This window comes from Cygnus olor, chromosome 10, assembly GCF_009769625.2.
Source record: "Cygnus olor isolate bCygOlo1 chromosome 10, bCygOlo1.pri.v2, whole genome shotgun sequence".
NCBI classification, from domain to species: Eukaryota; Metazoa; Chordata; class Aves; order Anseriformes; family Anatidae; genus Cygnus; species Cygnus olor.
In genome coordinates, this window is record NC_049178.1 from 10,741,792 (window position 1) to 10,766,822 (window position 25,031).

The following is a 25,031-nucleotide window of genomic DNA, read 5'->3' on the forward strand; positions in this document are numbered from 1 at the left end:
TAGTAGTGGTGGGGTTAATAATTCTGGTGCTAATAATGTTTGGTCTTGGTATTGTTGAGGCTTTTAAGAAATGGTCCCAAATACGTGGTACTTTTCTGTTTCTGGTGAAGCCATCCACAGAAAACAGAGCGTTATCACAGCAGAATAACAGCTTGTGGTTTAAATAAATGTTGTTATTTCTGCTTTGCTGTAGGTGTACATGTATGTTTTGGTTCAGTGACTGCCAGATACTGTAAATGAGTATTGATTTCCTTTTCTATTTTAAGCTTTTCTGCAGAAAAGGCATCCCACATGCCTTTAGCTTTCTTTGCCTCTACCTAAAGCGATTGCAGCCAAGGATATATCTGACTAAATACCTCTTCATTTCAGTATTATCAGTCATCCTTATTTTAGCAGTTGCACCCCAAGTTGTCCAAGTCCTCCTTCAACTTCTGGAGTTTAAAGCTATTACATCTAGCTACTTTTTGAGAGCAAATCAACAAGACAGTGTTTAGATGTGGTGGCAAGCTGTTCCTTATTCACATTGGTGTGGCAGCCCTCCCTGTCATAGGGGACACAGCCTGGGAGCTGGAAATAAAAGAGCATTTCAGGAAACAAGCCTATCATAACTAAATTCTTTGGACAAACATGCTATCTCAGTATGACCAAGAAATAACACAGACCTGGATTTGGCAACTGTAGGCAGAAGTTTCTTTCCGTTTGTTAGCTTGTAAATCATCCGTAGGTAAACCATTGCACCTCAGCTGCATTTCAAATTTACATTGGTTCAAGGCATGAATAAATGTTTCAGTCTTTAAAGCACATGTTCCAGCAATCACTGCCTTAGCAGGATTACCGTGTGTCACGTTTAGCTGTTTACTTTCAACTTTCTTTCATACCTCAGGTCTATGGCAAATGTGGAATACTAAATTAATTGGAACATGCTCAAAGCCTTGGCAAACGCTTTGCCTGTGACATTACTAATTTCCCAGAGGAATAGTTCCTGATATTGATTTTGACAGAGCCTGTAAAACCTCTCTCTGCAAAGGTTCTTCTCATAGCTTGGCAGGGCTGGAGTGCAGCTCTGGGATGTGCTGAGAGAGGATTATTCATTGGAAATTAATGTGCTTAATCTCAAAGTATGCTAAAATATATATAACTGCTTTCTTATTAAGAAATCAATCCTTGAGTTTCTGTCTCTGAGTTTATGGGCTAATTCCATGCTGACTTTTGGAAAATCACACAGAAAACAACTGGTTATTTGGAGACTCATGTTATCTCTGACATCCAAACTGGAATTTTATAAGTGTGCAGGAAGTAATCAAGAGCTCCTGAGCATGTTATGGTGGTATTGCCTGGTACAAGCCATGCTATCAGGTCTAAGCATTTCAGGGAATTGAAGTTTTACGTTTTGCTTTAGACCATGGCCACACATGGGATTTGTACAGTCAGGGCTTTATTAGAAAGTAATAATAGCATGCTGTCTCAGGGTCACAGGACAGCTACAGTGTCATCGCCTTTCTTGCTCCTTACTTATTCACAGATCTCTTCAAAGCTAGTGGAAGATTTACTCAAGTAAGCCCCAAATGCCTGATCAAAGTACTTTGGTTGTGCAGTTTTTGTTACAAGAAGTGGCTTGGAAACACTCTGATCCTCTTGTGCCAAGTGTGCGCTTTTCTGTTTCTTCCTTGTACAGGTGCCAGTGTAATGACCTGAATCATTCCTCTAATAACTGTTTCTGTATTGTTTGTCATGAGTTTTCTGCTCCATCCACTCCCTGAAATAACAGTTTGAGACTGGAGATGATTAGAGCTACGGCTAGAGTCTAAGACATGGATGATCCCGTTTTTAAGAGCCATTGATTCTGTGGGGAGGCTGGCAACGAAGAGCCCCTTGCTCACATGAGCCCAGGTTCAGACCACAAATGATGTCCAACTCCTGGCTCAACCAGAAGTCCTCACCTTGATACAGGAATACTGCAATCTAACCCTATCTCCTGTGCTTACGTAAAAAGGTGAGATTAAATTGTCAAAATGGGGCTTGGTTGTAACATCAAGAACATTCTTGCATGGCCTGAACTGATCCCTTAATTAAGCACACCTTCCCTTCTAGAAAGCCTGCTTTGTCTTTCCGGGTTGAGTTGGATGTGTCAAGCTACAAGCTCAGAGCATCAATAAGGAGCGACTTGCACTGTCACTGGGACTGGTGGGACTGGTGCTTGGATATGCCCGGACTGCAAGTGAGCTCAGTAACAAAGAACAGTTTTTACACAGATACTCTGAAACAGTCATACCTTTATACAGAAAACCCTTTTTGTTCAGTGAACAAGTTTAGTGCTCAAGTGGTGAGCGGAGCTGAGTTTAAGCGGTAGCAAGTATGCAGTAGAAATCTTCTGGCCTTTAATTGCAGCTCTTGTGCTTTGGAAGGACAGTCCACTTAATCACACAAGCCTTTCTTTTTTCCAAGGGTTCATATCACCAAGCAGTGCCTGCACTTTGATTTCAACAAAAAACTGCTACAAGACTGGCTAAACTGTAATTTTTGTCCCTTTGCAAATCAGTAGAGGCTCAGTGCAAGCCCAGGAAAGAGGAGGGGGAGACCTGCAAGAACTGTTCTTGCTCTTACTTTCCATTTCTATTTCCTCTTCAAGAATCATGGTCCTGCAGCCATCTGCAGTGGTTTTGCTTCCCAGTGAAAATTAATTTTTAATAAAATTAGCAACAAGTCTTTTATTTTTCCTGATTTCCAGGTGGATTTATGGAAACTCTTAGGAAATTCTTTTGCTTCTTTGAATATTCCCCATCCACACCTTAAAAGTAATCTAAATATTTTGGGTGTGACTTCAGATTGACTTGAATTTTGCAGCTGATGTCTCCTCTTCGAATAATGTTTTACACAGTCTTCTGAGAAAGGCACCGAATACTTTGTGCATTCATCCTTGTAGCTCCCCTTGGAAGATATGACCTCCATTTTATCTCCCCTGTGCACAAGGACGTGCATGGGGCTGCCCTTTGCACTGCAGACGGGCTGAAGCAGAGCAAAGTACAGCACTGGACTGTCCGATCCCAGCCTTTCTCCCAGCCAGGCCCAGCAGCAGTTGTGCCAGGGCTCACCTCAAGTGATCCCTGCCTCAGTCATGTGAGCAATGCCTACGCTTGTCTCTTTGGAAATAGAAATCATAATTCATCTTTCAAGGATTCCTACACTGTGTAGAAGGGCAGCAGCAAGAGGAAAGCGCAGCTCCACACCAGAGTGCTTGCCTGTCTTGCACATTCAGAGCAGCGGATCTGCCAGGAACAATCCCATCTCTGATATCAAAGTGGGGGAGTGTCTCCCCGAGGCAATCCCCATAACCCTAGGATCCATTCACTTCAGTTTTATTCAAGAAAGGGGTGGGAAGATCCTGCCTATGAATTTCAAATTACACACCACACACTTCACCTCTGATCTCAGCCTTGTGTACCCTAAAATACTACTTCAAAGCTTCCTTGAAACAGAATGCAGCTGGTCAGAAACGTTAACTTTGCAGAGATCTGTCCGGAGCTACGCAGTTGCAAGGTTCAAATAATTCCTCCCCTCCTACCTCGCCTGAAGTTTCCTTCATCTCTTTTCCCTATATTAGACCACTCATGAGTTATTTGCGGCGGGGGCGTGCTTTTCAAGGAGCTACAATAAATCAGCATAAGCTGTTACTCCACATTGTTTTGTGCTGGCTCTGGCTAGATCCTGTTGAGTCTTTTGTTTTGAAATATGTCTGTACTGCCCGTTTCTGTCTCTTCTCTCTTGATTTATGGTATCTGCACTTTCTGGTCTTTGTTGAATAGCCTACCCATGGTACTTCTCCTGGAGGTCATGGCAGTTCTCAAATCTCCTCCTAACCCTATTGTTGCGATTTTGAACTGCATTGTGAGCCAGGCTTGCAGACATGCATGCGAACAGCTGCTGAAGGCAAGAGCGTTGCTCATGGAAGCAGGCACAGATGTTAAGACTGAGCCCTAAGTCTCCATGATGTTAAACAGTAGGATGCTGCCCAAACTAACAGCAGCACCTCCGGGCAGGCTTGAATGGGAACTTCCAAGCCTGGGTAAATGGGGGAAAGGGAGGAGGTAGTTTGCTGGAGGGGTCTATTTTTAAATTGTCAGTTTAGGATCTGGACTGGAATGAAGCCACTGATTCTACTAGACTAAGTCAAACTACATCAAACAGAAATGTGCAGAATCCTAAATCCCCACAAGTCCTATAAAATCAAGCAGAAATGTTGTAGTGCAACCACAGCACACAGTCCTTCGACACAGCCTCTGGCACTCGGAGGTGTTTCACAGGCTGAACAGCTACAGTCTTGAGATATTGCTTGCCTCGGTTTGTCTGGAAGAGGCAAAGGTTCCTCCAAATTTAGATCCCGGGGAGGTATCCGTGCTGATCACAGACAGCTTTTGAAGATCTCCAAAGAGGGAGACTCCAGTCATGCTACAGTGCCTGTGGTATTAAGAGAAGGTCAATGGGGACTTGACTCCAGACTACTGCTATTCTGACTTGCTTTTTTTTTTTTCTTGAGATTGGAAAAGTAGCAGTAGGACTGCTAGTATAAGGTAACATCATTAAACTCCAATGACAGCTGAAAAGAGGTGACTGCCCAGATTATGGACCTATGTAGGCCAGCAGAGCAAAGGCTAAGAATGTGTTTCTCCAAAAAGTTGAGCAAAAGAGCAAGCAAAGCACTTGAGCTTAATGAAACATGCCTCCTTGAAGCATGGGCTGGAATTAGGAGCAAGGTCATTGCCTCCTGTGCCTTCAGAGGGACATAACTCTGTGAGTTTCCTGGAGACAGAAGAACAGCATGAAGGGACACACCTGACTCCACCATAAATTTTCCTGTCTAACCAGACACACCAGCCTGAATATTTGGCTAACTGCGTAGGTCACAAGTGTGCACAATGTGAGAGAAACTCCCATAACTTTTTGTAATCCCTGCCCACTGCCAAGTTCTGCCAAGGTCTCTTAGGGCTGCAGGTCACCTCAGAAAAAATAAAAAGTGCAAAAGCTGACTCAAATGACAGATACAGAGACTTCAGGTCTACACCCCAAGCAAGAGGCTCTAGAGACCTCCGGAGGAGAGATCACCCATGTCTTTTTCAGCGAAAAAAATTCATTCTTCATTACATGTTCTTGGAAATGATTAGCTGGAAGTTTCCAAGAAAGAGGTCATCTTTAACTGAATACCATGGGTAGAAAATTGGAATTACGGTTAAATCTTGACAAAATTGCAATCTGCTGAGTGCATAATTCTATTATAGGGAAGGCAAAGGAAAGGATTTATATATATAAATCTTCATAATCAGTGAGGACTACTAACCCAGCTAACACAAGTGTGCATACCTATAATTGATTTTCTGTGACAATATCCTGTAGAAGCAAAATAAACATAAACAACACTAAATTTTTAATAACTTTAAAAGGTTTGTGATCAACTATTCTGTTCCTTGTCCAAAAATGTCACCAGTGAAATGTTTTTGATAAATAAGTGTTCATTGTTCGCCGTATTTCTAAGAGTCAGGCTGATGCTGCCTACAAGGGAGTTAATAAATCAGTTGGAACAAGACAACCAAACCTAATGCTCACTTTCAGTGAGCCAGTGATTTTCTGGCAGCCTCACTAACTCAGAGCTTTCCTATCGGTTAATTTAAAAAAAATTACTTTAGGAATTTGGTGTCAAGTATTCAAAACTGCAAAAATCAGATGTTCTTTGTTAGAGTTGATCTGGTTCTAGCAAAAACATACATAATATCAATTGAATGCATGGTTGCCTTACATAGAATAACATGGTATTAGGTTAAGTTGCAAGGGCCTGGTTCAGGAAATCACTTCCGCATGTGACTAAATCAGTCCTAACTCAGAACAGCATTTATAAATCCCTTTTTTAAAGTTCAATCTTGTACGTTTTAAGTCCCACTGACTTTCATGAGTCGAAGGGAGTTTCCTGAGGTTAAGCAAGTACTTAAATATTATTCTGAAGAGGGATGTTTTCAAATGGGGTGGAAAATATTGAATTTTTTGTATATGCAGTCATAGGAAGCTTGTCTTCAGTTCTTTGGTCTAGTCCCAGTGTTCTGGGTTATTTTCTGGCAATAAAGGAGCATTCTTGGGGTCCCACAGAAGTGTCTCAGTCCCCAGAGGACACGATGTTAAGATCATAACATCCTGCTCACAACCTTCCACATCTAGTTTGGCTTCCACACGATTTTTGTGGTCCTGTCTCAACCAAGAACAAGCAAGAACATGTGTCTTGCACCCTAGCAGGACCCCAGCCCTGAGTGTTGTTCCTGGCCTCCAGACACCATAGCACATCACCTTTCTGAGTTTTGTTTTGTTTTCTCTATTGAACCCTGCTTTAAGAGAGTTCTCGCTCAGTTGTGTGAGCCCTGTGCCACCATTTGTTTTTCCCTCAATTCTTCTTTTGCAATTGACTGTGGAATTACATCTATAAACATTTGTACTGTTGCAACAGGGCTAAGCAGAGGCAGCAACATGTGCCCAGCAGTAAAGGTGGGACCCTCTACAACTGGTTCTGCTCTTGCACCGGTGCCTGAATCCCTGCCCTGCAAGGGCTGCTCCCCATGCAAGAAGGCAAATATTGGAAGGTGTGTGGTAACAGTGATGAATATGCAAGGATCAAAAGCAGCTTAAAGCTTAGATCAGCTGGTGACCTCTCCGAGAAGTAGGATGGAAAAAAAAATGCATTCCTCTGTTGTTGTGCACACCGCCTTTCTTTGTGCCATAGCCTGACCTCTACCACTCCTACTTTCTACTTTCCTCCCTGGTGCAGGAAAGCATGTCTGCATGTGTCCTGCACCGCCTGCACACGGGGCACCTCTGGGTGCTGCTTGCTCAGCAAGGTGCTGCTGCAGCACGGGAGGACTGATAGCAGTCATGGACGACCAGCCCAGTGGAGATGTGGGAGCAGGGGCTGGTCACTGGTATACACCATTACCTCCTGATGGCAGAACAATAAACGCAGCCCGTGATTGAACTGAATGGTAAAAAAAGACAAATATTGTCCTGCCCGCTTGTTGTGCTAAGTAACCACATCTGTTTGCCAAGCTGTGCAGTACCAGGAGACAGAAACCTGCAGGTTTCCTCCTCCTGAGCTAGGGGGAGGAGACTGTGGGAAGGGCAGGGATCTGTGAAAAAGGTTGCTTTTGCAAACAGCAGTCAATAAAGCTAGTTTCATTTAATATCCATAATTGCTACTCCACTGGTTGCTTACTGCAATGCGGATGCTTACTCACGCTCCAGATTACACCTTGGCTTTGTGTGAAGACACACCTGTGGAGCGTGGGGAAATTGTGCTGTTGTGTGATCAGGTGCATGCTAGGTGCTTTCCTGAGCAGAATTCAAAACAATCTTTTGGCAGCATTTCGAGATATTTAGGAATTTGGTTCCTCCAGCCAAAGCCAGCTGAAGCATCCAAAGATGTGTCAGGTGGCCCTGCCTGCGGTTAGAGACTGGAATTCATGGGTTCAGGCACAGGTCAGTCTTTACAAGAATTGCAGAGTGTGAACAATGTTTTCTACCTGAGATGTGTGTGTTTGCAAGGATTTCACTGGTGAAATTGCAAGAGCTGAAGGTGAAGAAATTTCTCCCCAGGATCAATTTGATACATGACCAATACACAAACCTTGCTTAAACAAAACTTACAAAGGTACTACAGTCTCCCACCCCCACCCCCCCAAAACAAAACAAAACAAAACAAAACAAAAACAAACAAACACCACACCTTAAAACCTGCTGGGTTTCTGTATTAATTTTAAACGACTCGCAGAAACCCCTCTGCTGAAAGCAATCTCTGATATTCCATGTTTCTTTCTTCCCAGCCATTGCAATAGGAAAGAGCACGCTGCGATACAAGAGCAGGGGTGTCTGCAAAAATGTTTACATACAGTAAAGAACTGCTGTCAGTCAAACTAATCACTCACTGTATTTTCATGCCAGCTTGCCAGTGAAAATATGTGCACCATGTATTTGTTATACTGCCTTCAGGTATTCTTTGCCAAATCTAGACTTGTTTTGCAATGGAAAATGGAAGATTAGGGGAAAGAGCTAAATCCTTCAATCCTGGCTCCGATGATGCTCAGACTAACTCCAGTTTTCCAGGTCATTGTGTTTGATGCATGGCCCCCGTGCACAGAGACCCTGAACCTGGCCCCAGAGACCTGTGTAGAAGTAACATAACAGTTTGGAAATTTCACTCCCTTTTTATGACACCACGTTTTCATGGGACAAAACTTTTAAAAGTGCCTAAGTCATCTTGACAGCTTCTGCCATTAGGGATCTTACGGCATAAACAGTCTCGGGGAATTTTATTCAGTATTTTGCTCTATTCTGTAACGCCTGACATTTTTCATGCTGGAATGAGAGGAGAGGTTGCAGGAACACCTTGCTGCTTTGAGGAATGGAGTTCTTTCTTTTCTCACTGGTTTCACAGAAGATGAGGGGGCTGAGCATCTAGCAGGATGCTGTCAGGCGAAGTCGTGGTGCTGCAGCAGTGTGAATGAGAGCAAAATTAGGGCTTTGCTGTCAGGGTGATGAAATAACAGCAAGCATTCCCTGGCAGAGTTCTCTTCACCAGCTTCCCATTAGGTTTCATTCACTTGATGCATTCCAGTGCATACATTCAAATCATATTTCTCTGAGAAATGAAGGGCCATATACACTTAGCCAAGCCGCACCTTGCTCCCTGTGCCGAGTCAGCAGAAAAAAAAAAAAAAAAAAAAGGTAGATCCTGTAAAGAGTAACAGAGGGCTTAAATAAAACCCCGAGGAGAAAAGCTACCAAGAGCCAGGTAGCAAGAGCTATACATCAGAGAGACTCAGCCTGACTGATTCTGTTGGATGTCGAGGTGATGGGTACATAGGAGTCTTCTCTCACACTTCCTTAATTTCTCCATCAGAGTCCTGGGCATGCAGTGCCATTGCTTGTCATACTGCAGAGCCCAGAGCATGCAGGTTAGCAGCCCAGCTTTGCTTCATGCTCTGCTGCTGCGTTCCTTAATGTCTGACAGATCTGTCAGCCCCAGACCTGGGGACTGTGGTGTGTGGTCTCTTTGGGTCACCCAGGACCAGAGCTGAGATCTCAGACCATTACGCCTAGGTGGAGGCAGAAGCATTTAGACGGGGACTCCAATTTTCAGGGACACATATAGAATAGTGATTCACTGTCCCAGCACTGGCTGGAGTCTTTGCTGGGCTGCCTGTGTCTAGGAGAGGTGAGACACACAAAGCTTGGTGCCTCTGCTGCAGAAAGTTAGTATTCTTCACTGTCTTTCAGCAGTCTTTCCATCTCTTCAGCATTTGATTTTATAACTATAGGTGTTGCACTCTGAAAATCAGTCTGCCCGGCAAGTCCATTGATAACATGACAAATCTATTGACAAGGGAGGGTGACAGGGGACAAAATGACTGCTCCACACCGATTGTTTTGAAACCTTCAGTGACACTAAAGAACATTTGTAAAGCACAGGAAGTTAAATATGCTACACGGCCTAACCTCACCCTTGCTAATTACTGTTAGATACCAGAGCATCTTTGCATTGCTTTTTTTGGTGTTAGCAAGTTTGCTCTGTAAATATCCTTTTGGTTTCGATGGGTGCTTTCAAGTTGTCTAGCATGAGAAAATACTTTGAAGCAGGTGCTAATCAAGAGCTAGAGCTGGAGTTTCTACATCACTCACATCTTTTTAAAGTTTAAATATATAAAGATCAAAGCAGCTTACTGCAGTGAATACACTGTCTAAAAATGTATTCAAAACCTCAATCAAAATAAAGTTGAGGAAATCACTAGCTGTAAACTGCTGTCATTGCTTTGTGTTGTCAATTCATCTAATGTTTCTCTGTTAATGTACTGAAAATGTCTAACCTGTAGCCTTCAGACTGTTTAGTGGTTGCTGATGTTCCAGTGACAGACAGTACTTGTAAACGAACAAGTTCTGTTTATGTTGCTAAAGCCAGATTTTGGAAAGTCACTTGTCAAATTCAGCAAAAACTTATGTAATCACATTGCTACTTCTGCTTTTTTACTACAATTCTGCACAAACTTTGCCCATTAAAAACACTGGGAAGGTTCGTTCAACTTTAGTCACTCTTGATGCCATTCCAGTGAAAATAAAGCATCACTGGTACAACTGGAATATTTGAAGATAAATATTTGTATAGCGTCTTTCAAAAATAAATGTCTATTAGACTGGTTATTTTCTTGATCCCTGGCTGTAATTGTAAAGTGGCTATGTAAAAGTCACTTCAATTGCCAAAGACAAGCAACTGTTTTGGGGTAGAAACTGCAATGGTAAGAGTACCAGAATTGGGGTCAAAAGATAAAATCCCAAACTCCAGCCAAAGTTCTGGACTCTGCCCGAGACTTGTTTAGCTAAAATTTCATCTTTAAGAGTGTTCAGTAGCATTAGACATCTGCATCTCCAACCTGTAGCAGATCACGGTGGCAAACAAATCAGTAAGTTTGTCCCATGTGCAGCTGACCTCCATGTGGTCTGTCCTGCTACGACCTGGTGAAGATCAGGTCAATGGTAGGTCAGGATGGCAAGCTGCTTTCCCGTGTTAAAACCCACCTCAGCCATCATTTACTTGCCTTGTACTTGCTGATGTCTGAAATGCTGTTGCTAAATTGAATGTGCTGTTCTTGCTTGCAGCTCTGAAGCCTTTGTGCATTGATTGCCAAGTTAATGATTTATACCTTAATGCTCCATTTAGGGCCCTCGTGTTTATCGCTCACGGCGCTGGGGAACACTGCGGCCGTTACGATGACTTGGCCCAGAGGCTGACAGAACTTAACTTGTTTGTATTTGCCCATGACCATGGTGAGTAGCCTTGAACAGTATTTGATTTACAGCAGCTCAGGACTTTACTGAGGCAAATGCCATTAAAGCTACTCAGCAGTGAGAGAAAAGTCAATAAAATATTTACACATCACCGTAAATGAGAAAAAGGTTGAAGCTTTGTAAAGATCTGCATGTTTAATCTATAAGATAGCGACCCCGTTACTCAGACTTTTCCTCAACTTTGCCATTGACATTACTGCTGATGCTCTTTTAACCTCTATGTAAGGGACTATTTCTCTTTCACCTGCCTCCTGGGGTGTGAGGAGGGATTGTCCACTGTGGAAGTAGGACTAGGTGCCATTTTTGCTGGATTCGTGCTTGTTGTTGTCCTAAATAGTCCAGGGGGAGAGAATGAAATGACAGCACAGCTTTCATACACCAGTACAACTAGACAGCTGCACCTCTGGGACATGAACAGGCATGGAAACGCCACAGAGGTTTGTTCGGACACATCTCGACAGCCCTGCAGAAACACCAGAGCTGGCTGCAGACACCTGGGCAATGCTGTGACATGTAGACTTACTGTCCCTGCCTCTTCTGCCTTGAGGATCTCTGCTCTGCTCCATTCCATGACATAGATATGCTGGGTGTCAACAGACCTCCTGAAGGACATCAACTGGTACATACTGGGAACATATCTGAACCACGTGTCATGCTCTTTTGGTAGCATCCTCTCACACCTGACCCTTGCAGCTTCATGACTGCCTTGTGCTAGGAAATCTTTGCTTTGTTTTTATCCTTGCAGACTGCTGCCTCCCAGCAAGAATCACTCTAGACATTAGCAAAATGGATCAATGTGGTTAATAATGGCAGTGGACAAAAAACAAGGCCAAATTTTGAGCTGACAGGTGAAATGGGATGAATCTCAGTGCAATTCTGATCTCCTTCTGGCAGATCTTCCACTGACATCGCAAAGTATACCACAGTGCAATGGAAAGTATACTGCAGTGTACTTGGTTGAAACTGAGACTGAAAGCTGCCCCTAGATCTCCTCAAAGGCAGGGATGCTGAATTTGAACTTAAAGATCCTGAAAGCTGTAGAATTTAGAGCACGTGAGACATTGCACCATTTAGTCTGTGAAAGGAAAGGCAAAACCTTACCAAACCCAAGTAACCAAAGCTTCCCCTTGCTTCTGCTCTCATGACTCCTTTTCACTCACAGCACTGGTTATACAGAAATTAACCTGATATTTTCCTTGACAAAGAGACTACCCAGCCCTGAGAACAGCTCGCAATGACAATAAATAAAAACCACAATGAAATGCGTTTAGCATTTTCCAAACAGTTACCCACATGCCATATACACAGCTGGCTTTACAAAGACAGTCGACCTGTGCAAAAGTATCATTGCTGACTGCAGGAGCATGATTCTCCTTATGCAGGCACAAAATTCGTAAGTGAGGGCTCATTCACTTTGATCTACTTCCTTCTGATTTAGACACAACGTAGTGGGAGCGTGCAGTAAAACCAGCAGAAATTGTCCCCATTCCTCTTTCCTTATCTATATGGCACAAAGTTCATGAGAAAGGCGATGGGACAAACCACATGTCGCCCACCCTGCAGCTGCTGTTAGTAGACCACAGACACCGTATACAGAAAGTTAGTGAACTCCAGGACACACAAGCAATGTGTTCAAATGCCAGAGCCCAGCGCTGCAGGCCTGTGGTTTCTCACTGTGCATGCTGAGCAGGCCTTAGTTCCTCATTCTTTTAAAACCTGCTAATGGTTTTAAGAAGTAGAGTTAAAATAGCAACATTTGAAGCAACGAACCTAGAAGCAGTGATAAAGCATTGTATTTATCGCATGGATTTGATACAGAGAATGACTTTTCTGTAGATGGAAAAAGGCTTTGGAAGTGAAGGCCCCGACAGGTGTTTATTGTGCAGTTATTTCCTCTCTTTTTCCTTGAATTTCTTTTTGTCTAGAGAAGCATAGACATGTTGTGTTTGTGTTTTCCCTATAGATGGATGTTGCTGAATTGATCAGTTTACTTCAATTAACACATTTCTGGTTGCTCAGGCCACTTTAAAAGTTCATCCTCCCTGTCAGGCCTACAGTACTCTTTGTAAACTCAGTTTGGTTTTCTTCATCAGCAAAGGGGAGAAGCAAAGAGGAACCTGAAAGCAGAACACTGGACACGCAATTGTGTTACACAAAGAGCTAATCTAAATGAGACTAGATTCACTAAGCTACAAAGACAATTAACATATTTTAGGCTCTGTAAAATAATCTTTGCACCTAAAGTGCTGAGCAGTGAGGACAGACCTTGTCTGGCGGAATACAGGTTATAGCCCGAGTAGACACCAGCAAGAGCTGAAGGGCATACTTGTCTCTCTTGCCAAATCTGCCCAGGCTGACAGAGTTTTATAGCTTTCCCCCACCATTTTGCCTATTCCAAATCACCTCACCAGTGTGTTCCCTGTTTGTGTCCCATCCTTCGGATATCTTTGGGTAATATTAATTATTCAATTGCATTAGCAAAATAATTGCTTTCTCTTCCTCATGTCTTACAGTAAATCTTATGAGTTTGGCATAGATTTCCTGACCTGGATGTTTATTCTTGTTCTGGAATACTCATGGATACATTTCCCATTTCAGGCATGAAATTATTAATGCAGTTCCACAGTGTGGCTAGCATGATTTCCCAGATGAGTTGGGAAGTTGCTAGGGCTCTAGTATGTGTGACTTGACTGATTTATATGGTGTCTAACCTTCAGTCAAAAGAAGGAAAAATAATTTCCATTTATACTGCTGATTCTGTAAGAGTTTATACATGAGCTCTAAATCTTGCTGAAGGCTGCTTTGTGCTGTTTCATGTTATGTGAGGCTGCAGCAAAAAAAGCTGGCACTTCTCTGTGTCACAGTGTTCACCCAAATTTTGTGCCTTCCTACTGACACTGAAGAGGTAGCACTGGCCAGCTCTCTCAGTGTCTCAGGATATATTATTTGTGCATTCGCTCTTCCAGGTATTTCACAGTAACCTCAAGACTGCTGTATCTCATAGCTATGTATTAGAAACTTTCCAGTGTGGTGGTGAAAATTTAATTCCAGAAGACTTTTACACCTAACATTGTTAAATTGCTTTGTTTTATATCAATCTCATGGAAGAGGAACATTTTTTTTTCTTTGCAAAGCCACATTTGGTTCTGTGGTCTCTCGTGTTTTTAATAGGCAGGTAACAGTTTCCCATGATTTCTGAGCATACTCAGAGTGCAGCTTCATGAAGGCAGAGTTAATGCTGCCAGGATGACCTTGCTATGTATGTCTGTAAGCTTTAGCTTTGTTGAAATGAAATTTCACTTTTCAATTTCCTTCCTATATTACTATTATTTTATTATGTCAACATTCTGATGACAGAAAAAGAGACAAACATATTAGGTTATTGGCAATCAATTTAGGAAAGCCCTCTTAGAAGGAATACTCGTGGGAGATTCATCAAACTGGAGTGATATTGTAATTCTTCATTAAGCTGCAGACAGATTGCAGCTCCTTTAGCTATAATGCAGTATTTTTAGGGAACTGTAAAGCTGAGAGCCAAGGAAAACGAGAATAAAAGATAGAAAATGTGGCTTTGTTTTCTCATACCAAGCATTTCCAGTTGGTAAAGCACATAATGTTCCAACTATCCTCATCTCACTTCTTATAACATCTCATTTGCTGAGATATTATTTTCTATGGTTTCATTACGTAGCCTGAGCCCAGAACAACCACAGTTTCACCTTCAAAAGTACATCAGTTACAAAAGCATTTCCAAGATCCAGGGGCCACAAAAATGTATTAGGTTATCTCTTAGACTTTTTAACGATAGTGGCACAAGCTGTTTTTTTCACTCAGACTTGCTGGAGCTACTTATGGGTAATGTGGCCTTCTGAAGAGAAGATGAGGAATGTGAATTACTTTGCCCTAATCAGTCAGTAGTTCCAAGACCTCGCACTTGTTTGAGGACAGTCCATCAAAACACCTTCCCTCTCCAGACAGAATCAAACCTCTACCTGTCCCTGTGCATGGAGAACCCTGACTCTCTAACAGTCTTTGAAGCTGTTGAATTTCCAACTCATAAGTTACGTGTGACATCAGATCAAAGCAAAGGGAAAGGCTGCAGCTTTAACAGCTGATTCATATTCCTTAGATGTTTCTAACTGAAGTTCAGCTTTGTTTTTTAGTCCCACTGCTACTTTGTGTGTGGTGAACATTTCTGATAGGTTAGCAGGTCCCTCTCAGACACCTACTGCTGCTTGTGCCCCCCATTAATTTCCTTATGTTTTCTCTATTTAACAAAGCACTTACTTTTAAAAGGTAGAAAATAGCTGGAGGTTTTTAAATGCTTCAAATAGTGGTTGTTGTTTTTTTTCAAGTGATTGCTGTGTTGTTCTTGCAACCATTAAAAGACCATTTTGTTGATGAGAACAGAAGGCTTTTATTTATTCATAGGACTGGGAAGGATTGATCTACACAGGAAGGTTAAAAAGAACTAAACACAGACAAACTGGGAGGGGGGAAATGACTAAGAAGAATGTCAGAATTAATAAGAACATTAATAAGAATTAGGATAGAACCATGAGTGAGAAGAAGAGATCATGCACACCAGAGCGAGGGAATGCCCCTGGAGAGCAGCGCTCCCCAACGCTGTGATCAGGCAGGCTTTGGGGGGATCTCCAGGGATGATAGCAGGAAAGCCCTGGCAAGCTTTATGTGGGGCTGGCTGCGCACAGAGCAGTACAACTGCTCCTTGGTGAAGATGAGCAAGGCTGGGTGTGGGCCCATTTATCCACAGCAATCTGTTCTCTTTCTGCTTCCTCTCATTGAGCCTATCTCACCAGAGCAGAAAAAGCATAACTGCTTTTCTGCAGAGATGTAGGAAAGAGTGGCACACATCGTTTGTATCTCCTTTGACAGGAGGTTTAGAATGGGTTGTGGGCATTTACTTTTTTTCAGAGAAGGTCTCCCAGCCTTCAGCATGATATTTGAACGTTGCTGGGAAATAAAATCTTCCATAGGCACTACTGGAAATAACCATAGGTCTGGAAACATTAGCACTTGCAGGAGTACAAAATGACTGTTCTCCCCATGAATCCTGATCCCATTTGTGCTCCCCACAGCAGGAAGACCCTTGCCAAAGAACTGGGATTTACTTGCACTGCCAAGTTACTCTACCAGAGGTATAGCAGCAGCAGTGCTCTGAGCAGCTGGGCTGCTACTGATGTGCCCATCCTTAGACAGATGCTCCCTGGCTAGGAAAAAGAATATAGCTCCAGCTGTATAACTATATTGTTACAACCTCTCCCGAGCTTTTTCTGAATTCACAAAAGTTGTTCACCTAGGAGGAATTCACAGAGCTGTCCAGCTCCATGTGTAAACACGGGGGTTCCTACACCTGCCCTAGGCAGAGCTCCTGCTGTAGGCTAACATGGCTGGGAGGAAATGAGCTCTGCAGTTCTGCAAAGCCAGAGTGTTTCCCACAGAGAAGTGTCACAGGGGGTAAAAGCTGTTGTTAGAGTTCACAGGCTGGGGTGGTGATTGCAAGGGCAGGAGGAGAGCTCAGCTGCCAGGGTGAGTTCCCCTCCCTTCCTGCGTATTTCTTCTGCATAAAGCCCCACTCTTCACAAATCTTGAAAGCTTTTTCTTTTAATATTTTTACTAATGGTCCCAAACTGAAGATTCCTAGCGCGTCCTTGTTTGTCAGATAAGGACTGCTGCAGGGACATTTGCTGCTGATAGCTGCTTAAAATTGCCAAGCAAAGAAGTAAGAACCAAATTCTTCAGACCTTCACATTAAATTTTGCAAGTACATTCCCTATGAGGAAATTAGCCCTTTTGTTCTTCAAATTATCTCTACTTGTCCATCTTTCAGTATTTTATGATCATTCATTTGGATTGGAGAGAGAGCTGCTAAGGGGTGATTAATCTGTCCTGCCATGATACAAGTGTATGGACATAAATCTCTGTGCATATAGCCCTGAAAACAGCCAGACCAAAAGCTCATGACAGAGCAAAACTAACGGGAATATAAGAGAACTCTTAAATGATTCTTTGACCCTTGATCCACCTTAAGTGTCACATAGACCCTGCTGGACCTCATCTGTTCTTCCCTTTTAACCCAGGGGATGATTGAGTCATGAACACTGCTGTGACGTGAAAAGCAGGCAGTGATGTCTGCTGCGTGGCACGTGGGCAGACAGAAACTCAGGGGATATACCAGGGAAGAGCCATGCCAGCCTGCCCCACCACTCAGCTTTTCTCTTTCAAGCATCCATCCTCCGTAAGTTAACAGGAGCCCCTAAAGGTTGGCTGTTTGGCTCAGCTGGTACAGCACAGCCAGCACCATTTCATCCCTGTTTTGACTCTCAATTCGGTACAGACCCAAGCCTGACTAGCTCTCCCTAGCCTTCCCTTCTCAGATGTTGAAGGAAGGTAGCAGCAGGCTTATCTGCCCCCCAGGGCAGCAGTGAGGAATGCTTAGCATGCGCAGGGCACACAGGAGGTAAAACCACAGGGCTCAATACAGGGTGAGAGTTCAGATACTGCAGTACACCACGTAATTCCTTAGGCAGTGAGAAAGTTCTGTAAGAACCTGGAGCAAAGTCCTCCTATAAAACAAGCAGCTAATGAGTAAACTTATTCCTGCCTTCCTTTTCTAACTCTGTTTTAGCTGTGGGGATGCTCATGTGAAGTGGATAACTGACCTCCATAGAGGGGTTACCATGTGCACTTCACCCAACACAGATGTACTAGAAAGCTGTCGAACAAAAAGCAAGATTAACTCAAGATGAACAGGGAGGACAGTCTGCCTGCCACCACAGAGCTCCAGCCAAAGTGAAACCAGCTGCTCCTCACCTCCAGCTCTTCTGGCAATTGACCACTGCTCTTGTAGCCCTGCATCTCAAAGCAGCAGTGACAGCTTGTTAAGGTCATTCAGTCTGAGCCTCTTTGAAATTACAGGCAAAATGATTCATGCTGCTAAAAGCTCCAACTTTCTCCATGCTCTTGAACGCACTCTTTCAAAGGGATAGTGTATTTTCTCTTACTTTCTCCCAGACTGCTGCATGGAAGTGGGCTCTGTTGGTGGCTGTGAGAGTCCCAGAGGAAAAAGTGCTCTGTATACACCTCTTACAGTACAGGAATGCAGAAATTGTACCAGAATACAGGTTAGCCCAGCCTCCTGAGGTGTAGCAGGCAATTATAAACACTTTGAGATGTTTTTTATTGAACAGAAGTGCCACAGTACTATTATTTTTAAGCAGCTTGTTACAGACATCTGCAGCCCAGTCTTGCTCTGGCGAAGCCATCTCAGGAGCAATCCTGTCACTTCAGCGCTAGCCCTTCGTTCACACTGGGATCATACAGTCCCACATCTCTGCCTGCACCACATGGCATCTTTCAGGGCAGTGAGCAGTGTTTCTATTTGAGGAGAGCAACTACACAACAGCAAGACAACACTAGGTGAATCATGAAAGCAAATACCTACAGTGTCTCGCGCTCTAGAGAAGGCCAGAGGCTGAGACTTGGAAATGGAAGCGCGGCTTTTGTTTGTCTTGTGAAGGCAGATGAAACAACATTGTCAAGCCAGGAAGCAGCTAGACCACAGCAAACTAAAAATAAAGAGACAATGAGGCTGTGTGTGGCTAGTGTGTCGGGCAGTGCACACGTTAGCCACAGTGAAATGCTTTGCTTAAAACATTTGGGTTTGGGGAGAGGCAGGGGGTATGCAGAGATGTTTCACCTCCACTCCACTCTGGGGGTGAGACTTTCTGTGTTTCATGGACTTCCTGAGAGTAATATGGGAGCCATGGGAAAACATGATTCTGATTCTGTCTTTTAGTCAAGGAGGTTGGGAAATTGTGAGGACTGGATGCACCTTTAGCACAGACACAAGTGAGAGTTGAGCACCTGAAATTAGATGTGCAGTGTCATCTAATGTGTGCTCTGAAAACATGCCAAACCAAACCTGGGTGGCTCAAACCAATCTATTCGTTTATCTGACCTTTTTTTTTTTTAAGTCAGATGTAATTGTGATTTTAAACACTGACGTAAAGCAGGCAGACAATTTCCATGTGATAGCTCAGAGCTGGATGCAAGCATTATTTGTGTGGGGAGGAAGGCAATGCAGATAAAACTTCCTCATTGCCCCTGTATGTGCACATCACTAGCTGATCACGTTGGATTGCAGTAAAGATTACAAAAGAGTGGGTATGGCTTCTACCTTCCCCCAGTTACTCTGCTACTTCCAACCTCTCAGCCATTTCCTCACTGCTGTAGATCCACCCTGTAACGACAGATTACTGAATAAACAACAACATCGCATCCAGTTGAGCAGGATCCTTGGCTCGGTTCCTGGCTGAGCCGAGTTTGCTCTTGATGCAGCTGAGGTGAACAGGGGGAGGTGTGGATCTGAGCTCCGAGCCTGCCCGGAGCTGGAACAGCCTGTGCTCCAGCCTTGCCCCGTCCAGCTTCGAGCACGAGCTGTTCTTCCCTCACACAGCCAGGTGATGAGAAGGAGGTGATGCAGAGCCAGCTCCCCTGGCCTTGCAGCAAGCCCACGGTATGAGGGAATCCCTTTTGGGACACACTGGGATCTGAGGAGCTGGCTTTATACTCTGAAAGAAGCAGGCCATGCGGTCTGCCCCAGTTCTCCTAATTACTCCCTGCTTACTAATGAGGGAGCAATGAGGGAGCAACAGAGGGAGCAATGTCAGTAGGTCATTCCCTGAGATAGTACATCTTCTCCGCAGCTGCTTCTTGAACAAAGCCTCGCTGTTGGCCTTCACACAAGGAGGCGTGAGGCTGTAACAACGGGCCCTAGTGCGAGGGGAAACAGTGATAGACAGAACAGAATGCTCCCTTTTTACCACAACAACTCTGAGTGTGGAGCTGTCGGCACTGGCCACCTTCCAGGCCCTGCTCCTCAACCTGCCACTGTTAACTGCTAACAGGCAGGCTGCGTGATGGAGGAAAGATGTGTCATTCATTCAGGAAAGTTAAAAGGCTTCCTTCCTCCTCCGAGGGTTAAGTCCTTCTGGCTTGCCTTCTGTGATTACCCTCCATGATAAAGAGGAGTGGACCCTTAAATTTGTGTGGAGTGCAGATAATGCTGGAACCGAGTGAGAGGAGTTTTAGACAAGTGGCCCTCATACTCAGGAATACCACATCGTTTATTCAGACACATGGCTCACTGTGGTCAATAAGGGAAACTGAAGAGGAAATAGCCTTGACTGAATTAGCTCGTTTTGTTTTTCAAACTGTTGTCTTGCTTCTGCAGCCTCAAAGATCTGTGCAATTGTCGTCTGTACTCAGTCTTTACATATATAAAGCAATCCTCCCAATAAGGGTCAAATTCTGCTTTCACATCTGCTCAGGGAGCTTCAGGATAACTCTGTCACCATGCCAGAACGCAGGTTCAGGCATGTAACTTGTAACGACATTTCCTATTAGTGAAGGAAAGCTGACAACCTCTTGTAATGTTTTCAGCAGCTTACTTGCCCTCCCATAACCAGCTTCGCTAGCTGTAGGAGTACGTCTGTGTGCAAGATGGTTGAGGGTGAAAGGAGAAGGAACAGATGTTTGTTAAAGAGCTTAAGCTGAGAGAACAGATCATTTCTTGTTATGAGCTATGTCTGCTATCTGGAGCTATTGGACAGACATCAGACATGCTTCAGAATTTATTCCAGGGATCATTTCATTTACTGACTTCTATGGCAGGACATTAGTTCATATCAGCAAGAACACTGGCCTCAAGAAGCTATTTGGAATAATCTCTTACAGAGGAAAAAATAATAAATAGATGTTGCATAAACCCTCAGTGGAACTTTCTCATTAAAGATGTGGATGATGGGCTAGAAAGCACTTCCAGCAACTGTACAGGGATACCAAGTTGTAGAAAGCAAGCATATGCTGGAAGGCTGCTATTTACAGGGACCTTGACAGGCTGAAGAAATGAACTGGCAGGAACCTCGTGGAGTTTCAACAAAGGCATTGTGAGGTCCTGCATCTGGGGTGGAATAACCCCATGCAGCAGGAAAGGTTGGGCACTGAATGAATAGAAAGCAGCTTCGCAGAAAAGGACTTGGAGATCCTTGCAGACAAGTTGAACATGGGTCAACAGTGTGACCCTGTAGTGAAGAAGGCCACCACACACTGGGCTGTATTGGAAAGATTAAAGCCAGCAACTCGAGAGAAGTGATTATTCTCTTTCACTGAACATTTCTGGGACCACATCTGAAGCGCTGGGTCCAATTTGCTCCCCAGTACAAGGAAAACATTAACATACTGGAGCAAGGCCAGTGGAAGGCTGTCAAAACAATTAGGGTACTGGAGAACAAGATGTACAAGGAGAGGCTGATAAAAATGGGTTTATTTGGCTTTAGAAAAGAAGGCCATGAGGAGATCTTATTGCTCTCTAGGAGTACCGTGTGAGGGCATGGAGGCAACAGAACCAGACTCTTCTTGGAGGTGCATGGTGATAGGATGAGGGAACTGACACAAGTCACAGCTTGAGAAATTCCAACTAGATAGAAGGAAAAATGTTTTCACCATGAGGGCAGTCAAATGCTGGAGCAAGACCCAGAGAAGTGCGGCAATCCCTAGCCTTGGAGATATTTAAAGTTCAAGTGGACAAGGCCCTGAACAACCTGATCTAATGGGAAGCACTTTCAGTAGAGCCTTGAACTCGACAGTCTCGGTCCTCAGTAAGTCTATGACTTTATGAGCCAAAGAACATCCTAACTGATAACATTTGGGATGCTTCTTCCAAAGTTACAGCACAGGAGCTTTTGGAAAGGGGGGAGAAATGGTGCATTTAAAAGCACACTTTGACAGTGTCTACAGTTAGGAACAGCTTTATCTTCAGGGAGATGCTTCTTGATGCCTTTTCACAATGAGTAAAAGGAAGCATGTGTTTATTTTCACCTTTATAGGGACTTTTTTTTTCCATAGCAACAGCATTTCATTTACGTGACTAACTTTTCTATTGTTTGTCAGATGTATCTAATTTGGAGGAGGTTGTTTCAGAAGCTAATTACTGATGATTCCTCACCTATAAATGTATTCTCACACAGATGTGGTTTGTTATCCTATTGAGTTACAAATGGCTGTTCTAAGTTACTGAACACCCTTGGAAAAGTACAGAAGAAAATGTATTTTGTGTATATAACTCCTGGTGGATTAAAACATAGTCTGACTTCCTTCAGTCCCTGTTTAGACAGATGACAGCACTCAAGGGAGCACAGTCCATCTCAGACTGGTGTCTAGGTCAGTGCTAACCTGTAGGAACAGGCTTATTAGGGAGTGTAGTACTCAGAGAAAGCTCTTATTTGCACTGAACAAAGGTGAGGGACGGGTAGCTTTACAAAGAGAAGTAAAAAGTATTACCAGTCAATGAATGGTCTATAGCTGCCATTTCATCTTAATGGTCTATAGCTGCATTTTCATCTTAATTACATCCTGATTGTACCCTACCTATTTTGCAAATGACTGAATAACAGGGTATAAACAAGTGAGGTAACAGTCCCCTGCACCTTCTCAGACTTCAGTGGATGTCCCTCAGTGGTCTGTGCTCTCAGATCAGGCTAGAGACCTGGGGCAAAAGATATTTGCCAAGATAAAGATGCAGGAGCAGCTGGTACACCGCTTTGCGTATCATGTAGTTCTAGTGTTTGTTGTTTGCTGGTTTATTTGCTCACTCATAAAGTGTAGTGTGTTGTTATAAAGCTCATAGGCCTGTGTCAAATGGGTGGATTTTCTCCATAACTAAACAGTAGTGTTGATTTTCCTGGGAGTAGCTTTATTTGTTACAGACCATGAGCCCTTTTAACCGACTGTTCTCACAAGTTCTAAAATTGATATTTTTCTTTTTTTAAAAAGATACAAAAAACTTTTTAAAAAAACAAAATGTTCTCTACCAGTGACTGCAAACAAGACATTGAATGTTGCAGCATCAAGCCCCAGAAGCAAAATAGACAAAGAATGAAGGGAAATTTCATCCTTTTTTGATTCACATCTTCAGATTCTTCCCTTTTTAATTAGTCTGAGTGTTGCAGAGAAACATATTTTGTTACAGTGTTTGGTGCTTTCAGTGAATCATGTTCCTCCTATTGCACATCCATTTTGAATGTGAAACAGAAAAAAACATTTCTTTGTTTATTAAAACATGCTCTTATTAGGAGCACAGACAGGAAGACACTCCCTGGATCACTTAGTGTTTTGTTTCTGCAGATAGCATCCCCACGTCTTTCTCACATATGGTCAAAGCTCGGGTTTTAACCAAGTTTGGTTGTTAGCAAACCCTGCTCCAACTGAGCAGGCTGCTCCAGGCTCTTGGACCTATGACTCTCAGAAATGCACTTCTCGCTTTTTGTCTCAGTGTCTTTCTGCCCACTTTAGGGCTATGTATTTCAGCGCCAATATTTTTCTCTCCTCTCCATCTGTTGATTACCCACAGCATGTTTGTTAAGAGCACATCTCTTACGGTCTCACACCTTATCTGCAGAGCCTGGCATTGCATTAGCATTAACTGATGTCTCTCCCTGCTGTACCACATAACCCTTGGACTTTTCCTGGTTCTGCCTTTCCTTCCTTCTCTGGGGCATTGGGGAGACCTTGTACGTGCCAGATGCCCCCAGCATCACCTCTTGCTCTGGCAGGGATAGTTCAGCACTGCAGCTTCTTTTTAATTTCAAAATGCCTATAATTTAAAGCCACATTCCTAATGTGATTCTTACATGGTTTGGAGGGAGTTATTTCTTGATTGCTTGAGCTCTATGTCTCTACACACAGAGTACACACTTGCACTCTCTGAAGGCTGTAGCTAAATGTCACTAACTTCACTGGGGCCAAGACCTGACTCATGAGTTTTAAGGTTGTTTTTGCTATTTTAGTGAGAAGCTAATACATCTTGGGCTATTATTTCAGAGAATAAAATATTGTTTTAGCTGACAAAGAGATGTACAGGGAATTGTGACAAACATGGTTGGTGATTCAGGAAAACTATTTCAGAATTAAAAAAAAATAATCATCATAATCAAAAGCTTCTGGCAGTGTTACCCTCTTTGTTTCTTAGTCCATTAGCAAAGCAGAGTAGAACATCTGGTTAGCCTCTGGTTCACTTTCCAACACAGATGAGATTTTCCAGCACCACAGTAACATTCCTTTCAGCCTTGAGCATTTTCATTATAAAAACAAAACGAGTATTGCAAAAGATCTCACAAAACCTATGGCCATCTGGAAATAGTCTTATCTGAAGGTGTGTGCACCCACTGTGAAGTCTTCTGTGCAGGCTGACGGTCAGGGAGCCGGTTACAGTGGAGGTGTTTTGGTTTTGTAATGCACCAATCTGTTCACCAAGACATCAAATGAGAACAAGTCCAACCCATTTCTGTAAGCAACAGCCTGTCCTCGGATGGTAACATGTCTTGGTCTGTGCCAGCTGTGGCCAAATTCCTTTTAGTGACCTGAATAGAAAAGCTTTTTCGCTCAGCGTTGTGTTGATTTCACGTAGCTTTAGTTCTGGTCTCTGGGTAAGAGGAAATAATTGTAGATCAGATAGATACATGCTGGTTGAGTAGTTTGGTAGTTACACATCCTTTGGCTGAATTTGTGTTCAGGATTGGACCTGGAAACTTGACCACTTCACAAACAAAGCAGAAAAGTTGCTTAGTACCAAGTAAGCCTATTCTGTACTCCACCCTCCTTCAGTATTGCCCCATGAGCGGGAATAATCTGCCTTAAGTCTCACAAGGTGAGATTTCTTTATGCATCAAAACTGAGAGCCTGTCTTGTGGCACTCAAGGGTTAATCTCTCCAAAGGTACTGTCTGCAGACTTGGTTCATGGGGAAAGCTGTTATACCCACAGCATCCCTAATGCTGAGATTTATCCAAGGCTTGGCAGTATTCTCCAATTTGAGAATACTTGTTCAGCTTAAAAAAAAAAAAAAAAAGCTGAATTGTAGATGGTACAAAGAATAATGCTCCCAACCCAAATCCCTTAAAACTGGCATTCTCCACACCACATTTATTTTCCATTTCTGAATTTATCAAAGGCAAAACTTGCTGGGAGACCCTCGTAATTTATCTCAAGCTAAGGAGTCTGCTGCCTGGTAGTGCCGAGCTTATGCTCAGTTCAGCAACAGCTGGGTGAAGGGAGAGGAAGCCGGGGCTTTTCTGAACTGAGTCC

At 43.3% G+C, this 25,031-nt stretch overlaps 1 protein-coding gene across 3 annotated transcripts in view; it reads left to right on the plus strand.

Annotated features, from left to right (window-relative positions):
- MGLL (monoglyceride lipase) overlaps positions 1 to 25,031 on the plus strand; it is a 63,899-nt gene that overhangs the window by 10,253 nt on the left and 28,615 nt on the right. For all 3 annotated transcript variants that reach the window (XM_040568855.1, XM_040568853.1, XM_040568854.1), the window contains exon 3: positions 10,739 to 10,845. In XM_040568855.1, coding sequence (XP_040424789.1) covers positions 10,739 to 10,845 — 107 coding nt within the window. The remainder of the gene's footprint in view (positions 1 to 10,738; positions 10,846 to 25,031) is intronic.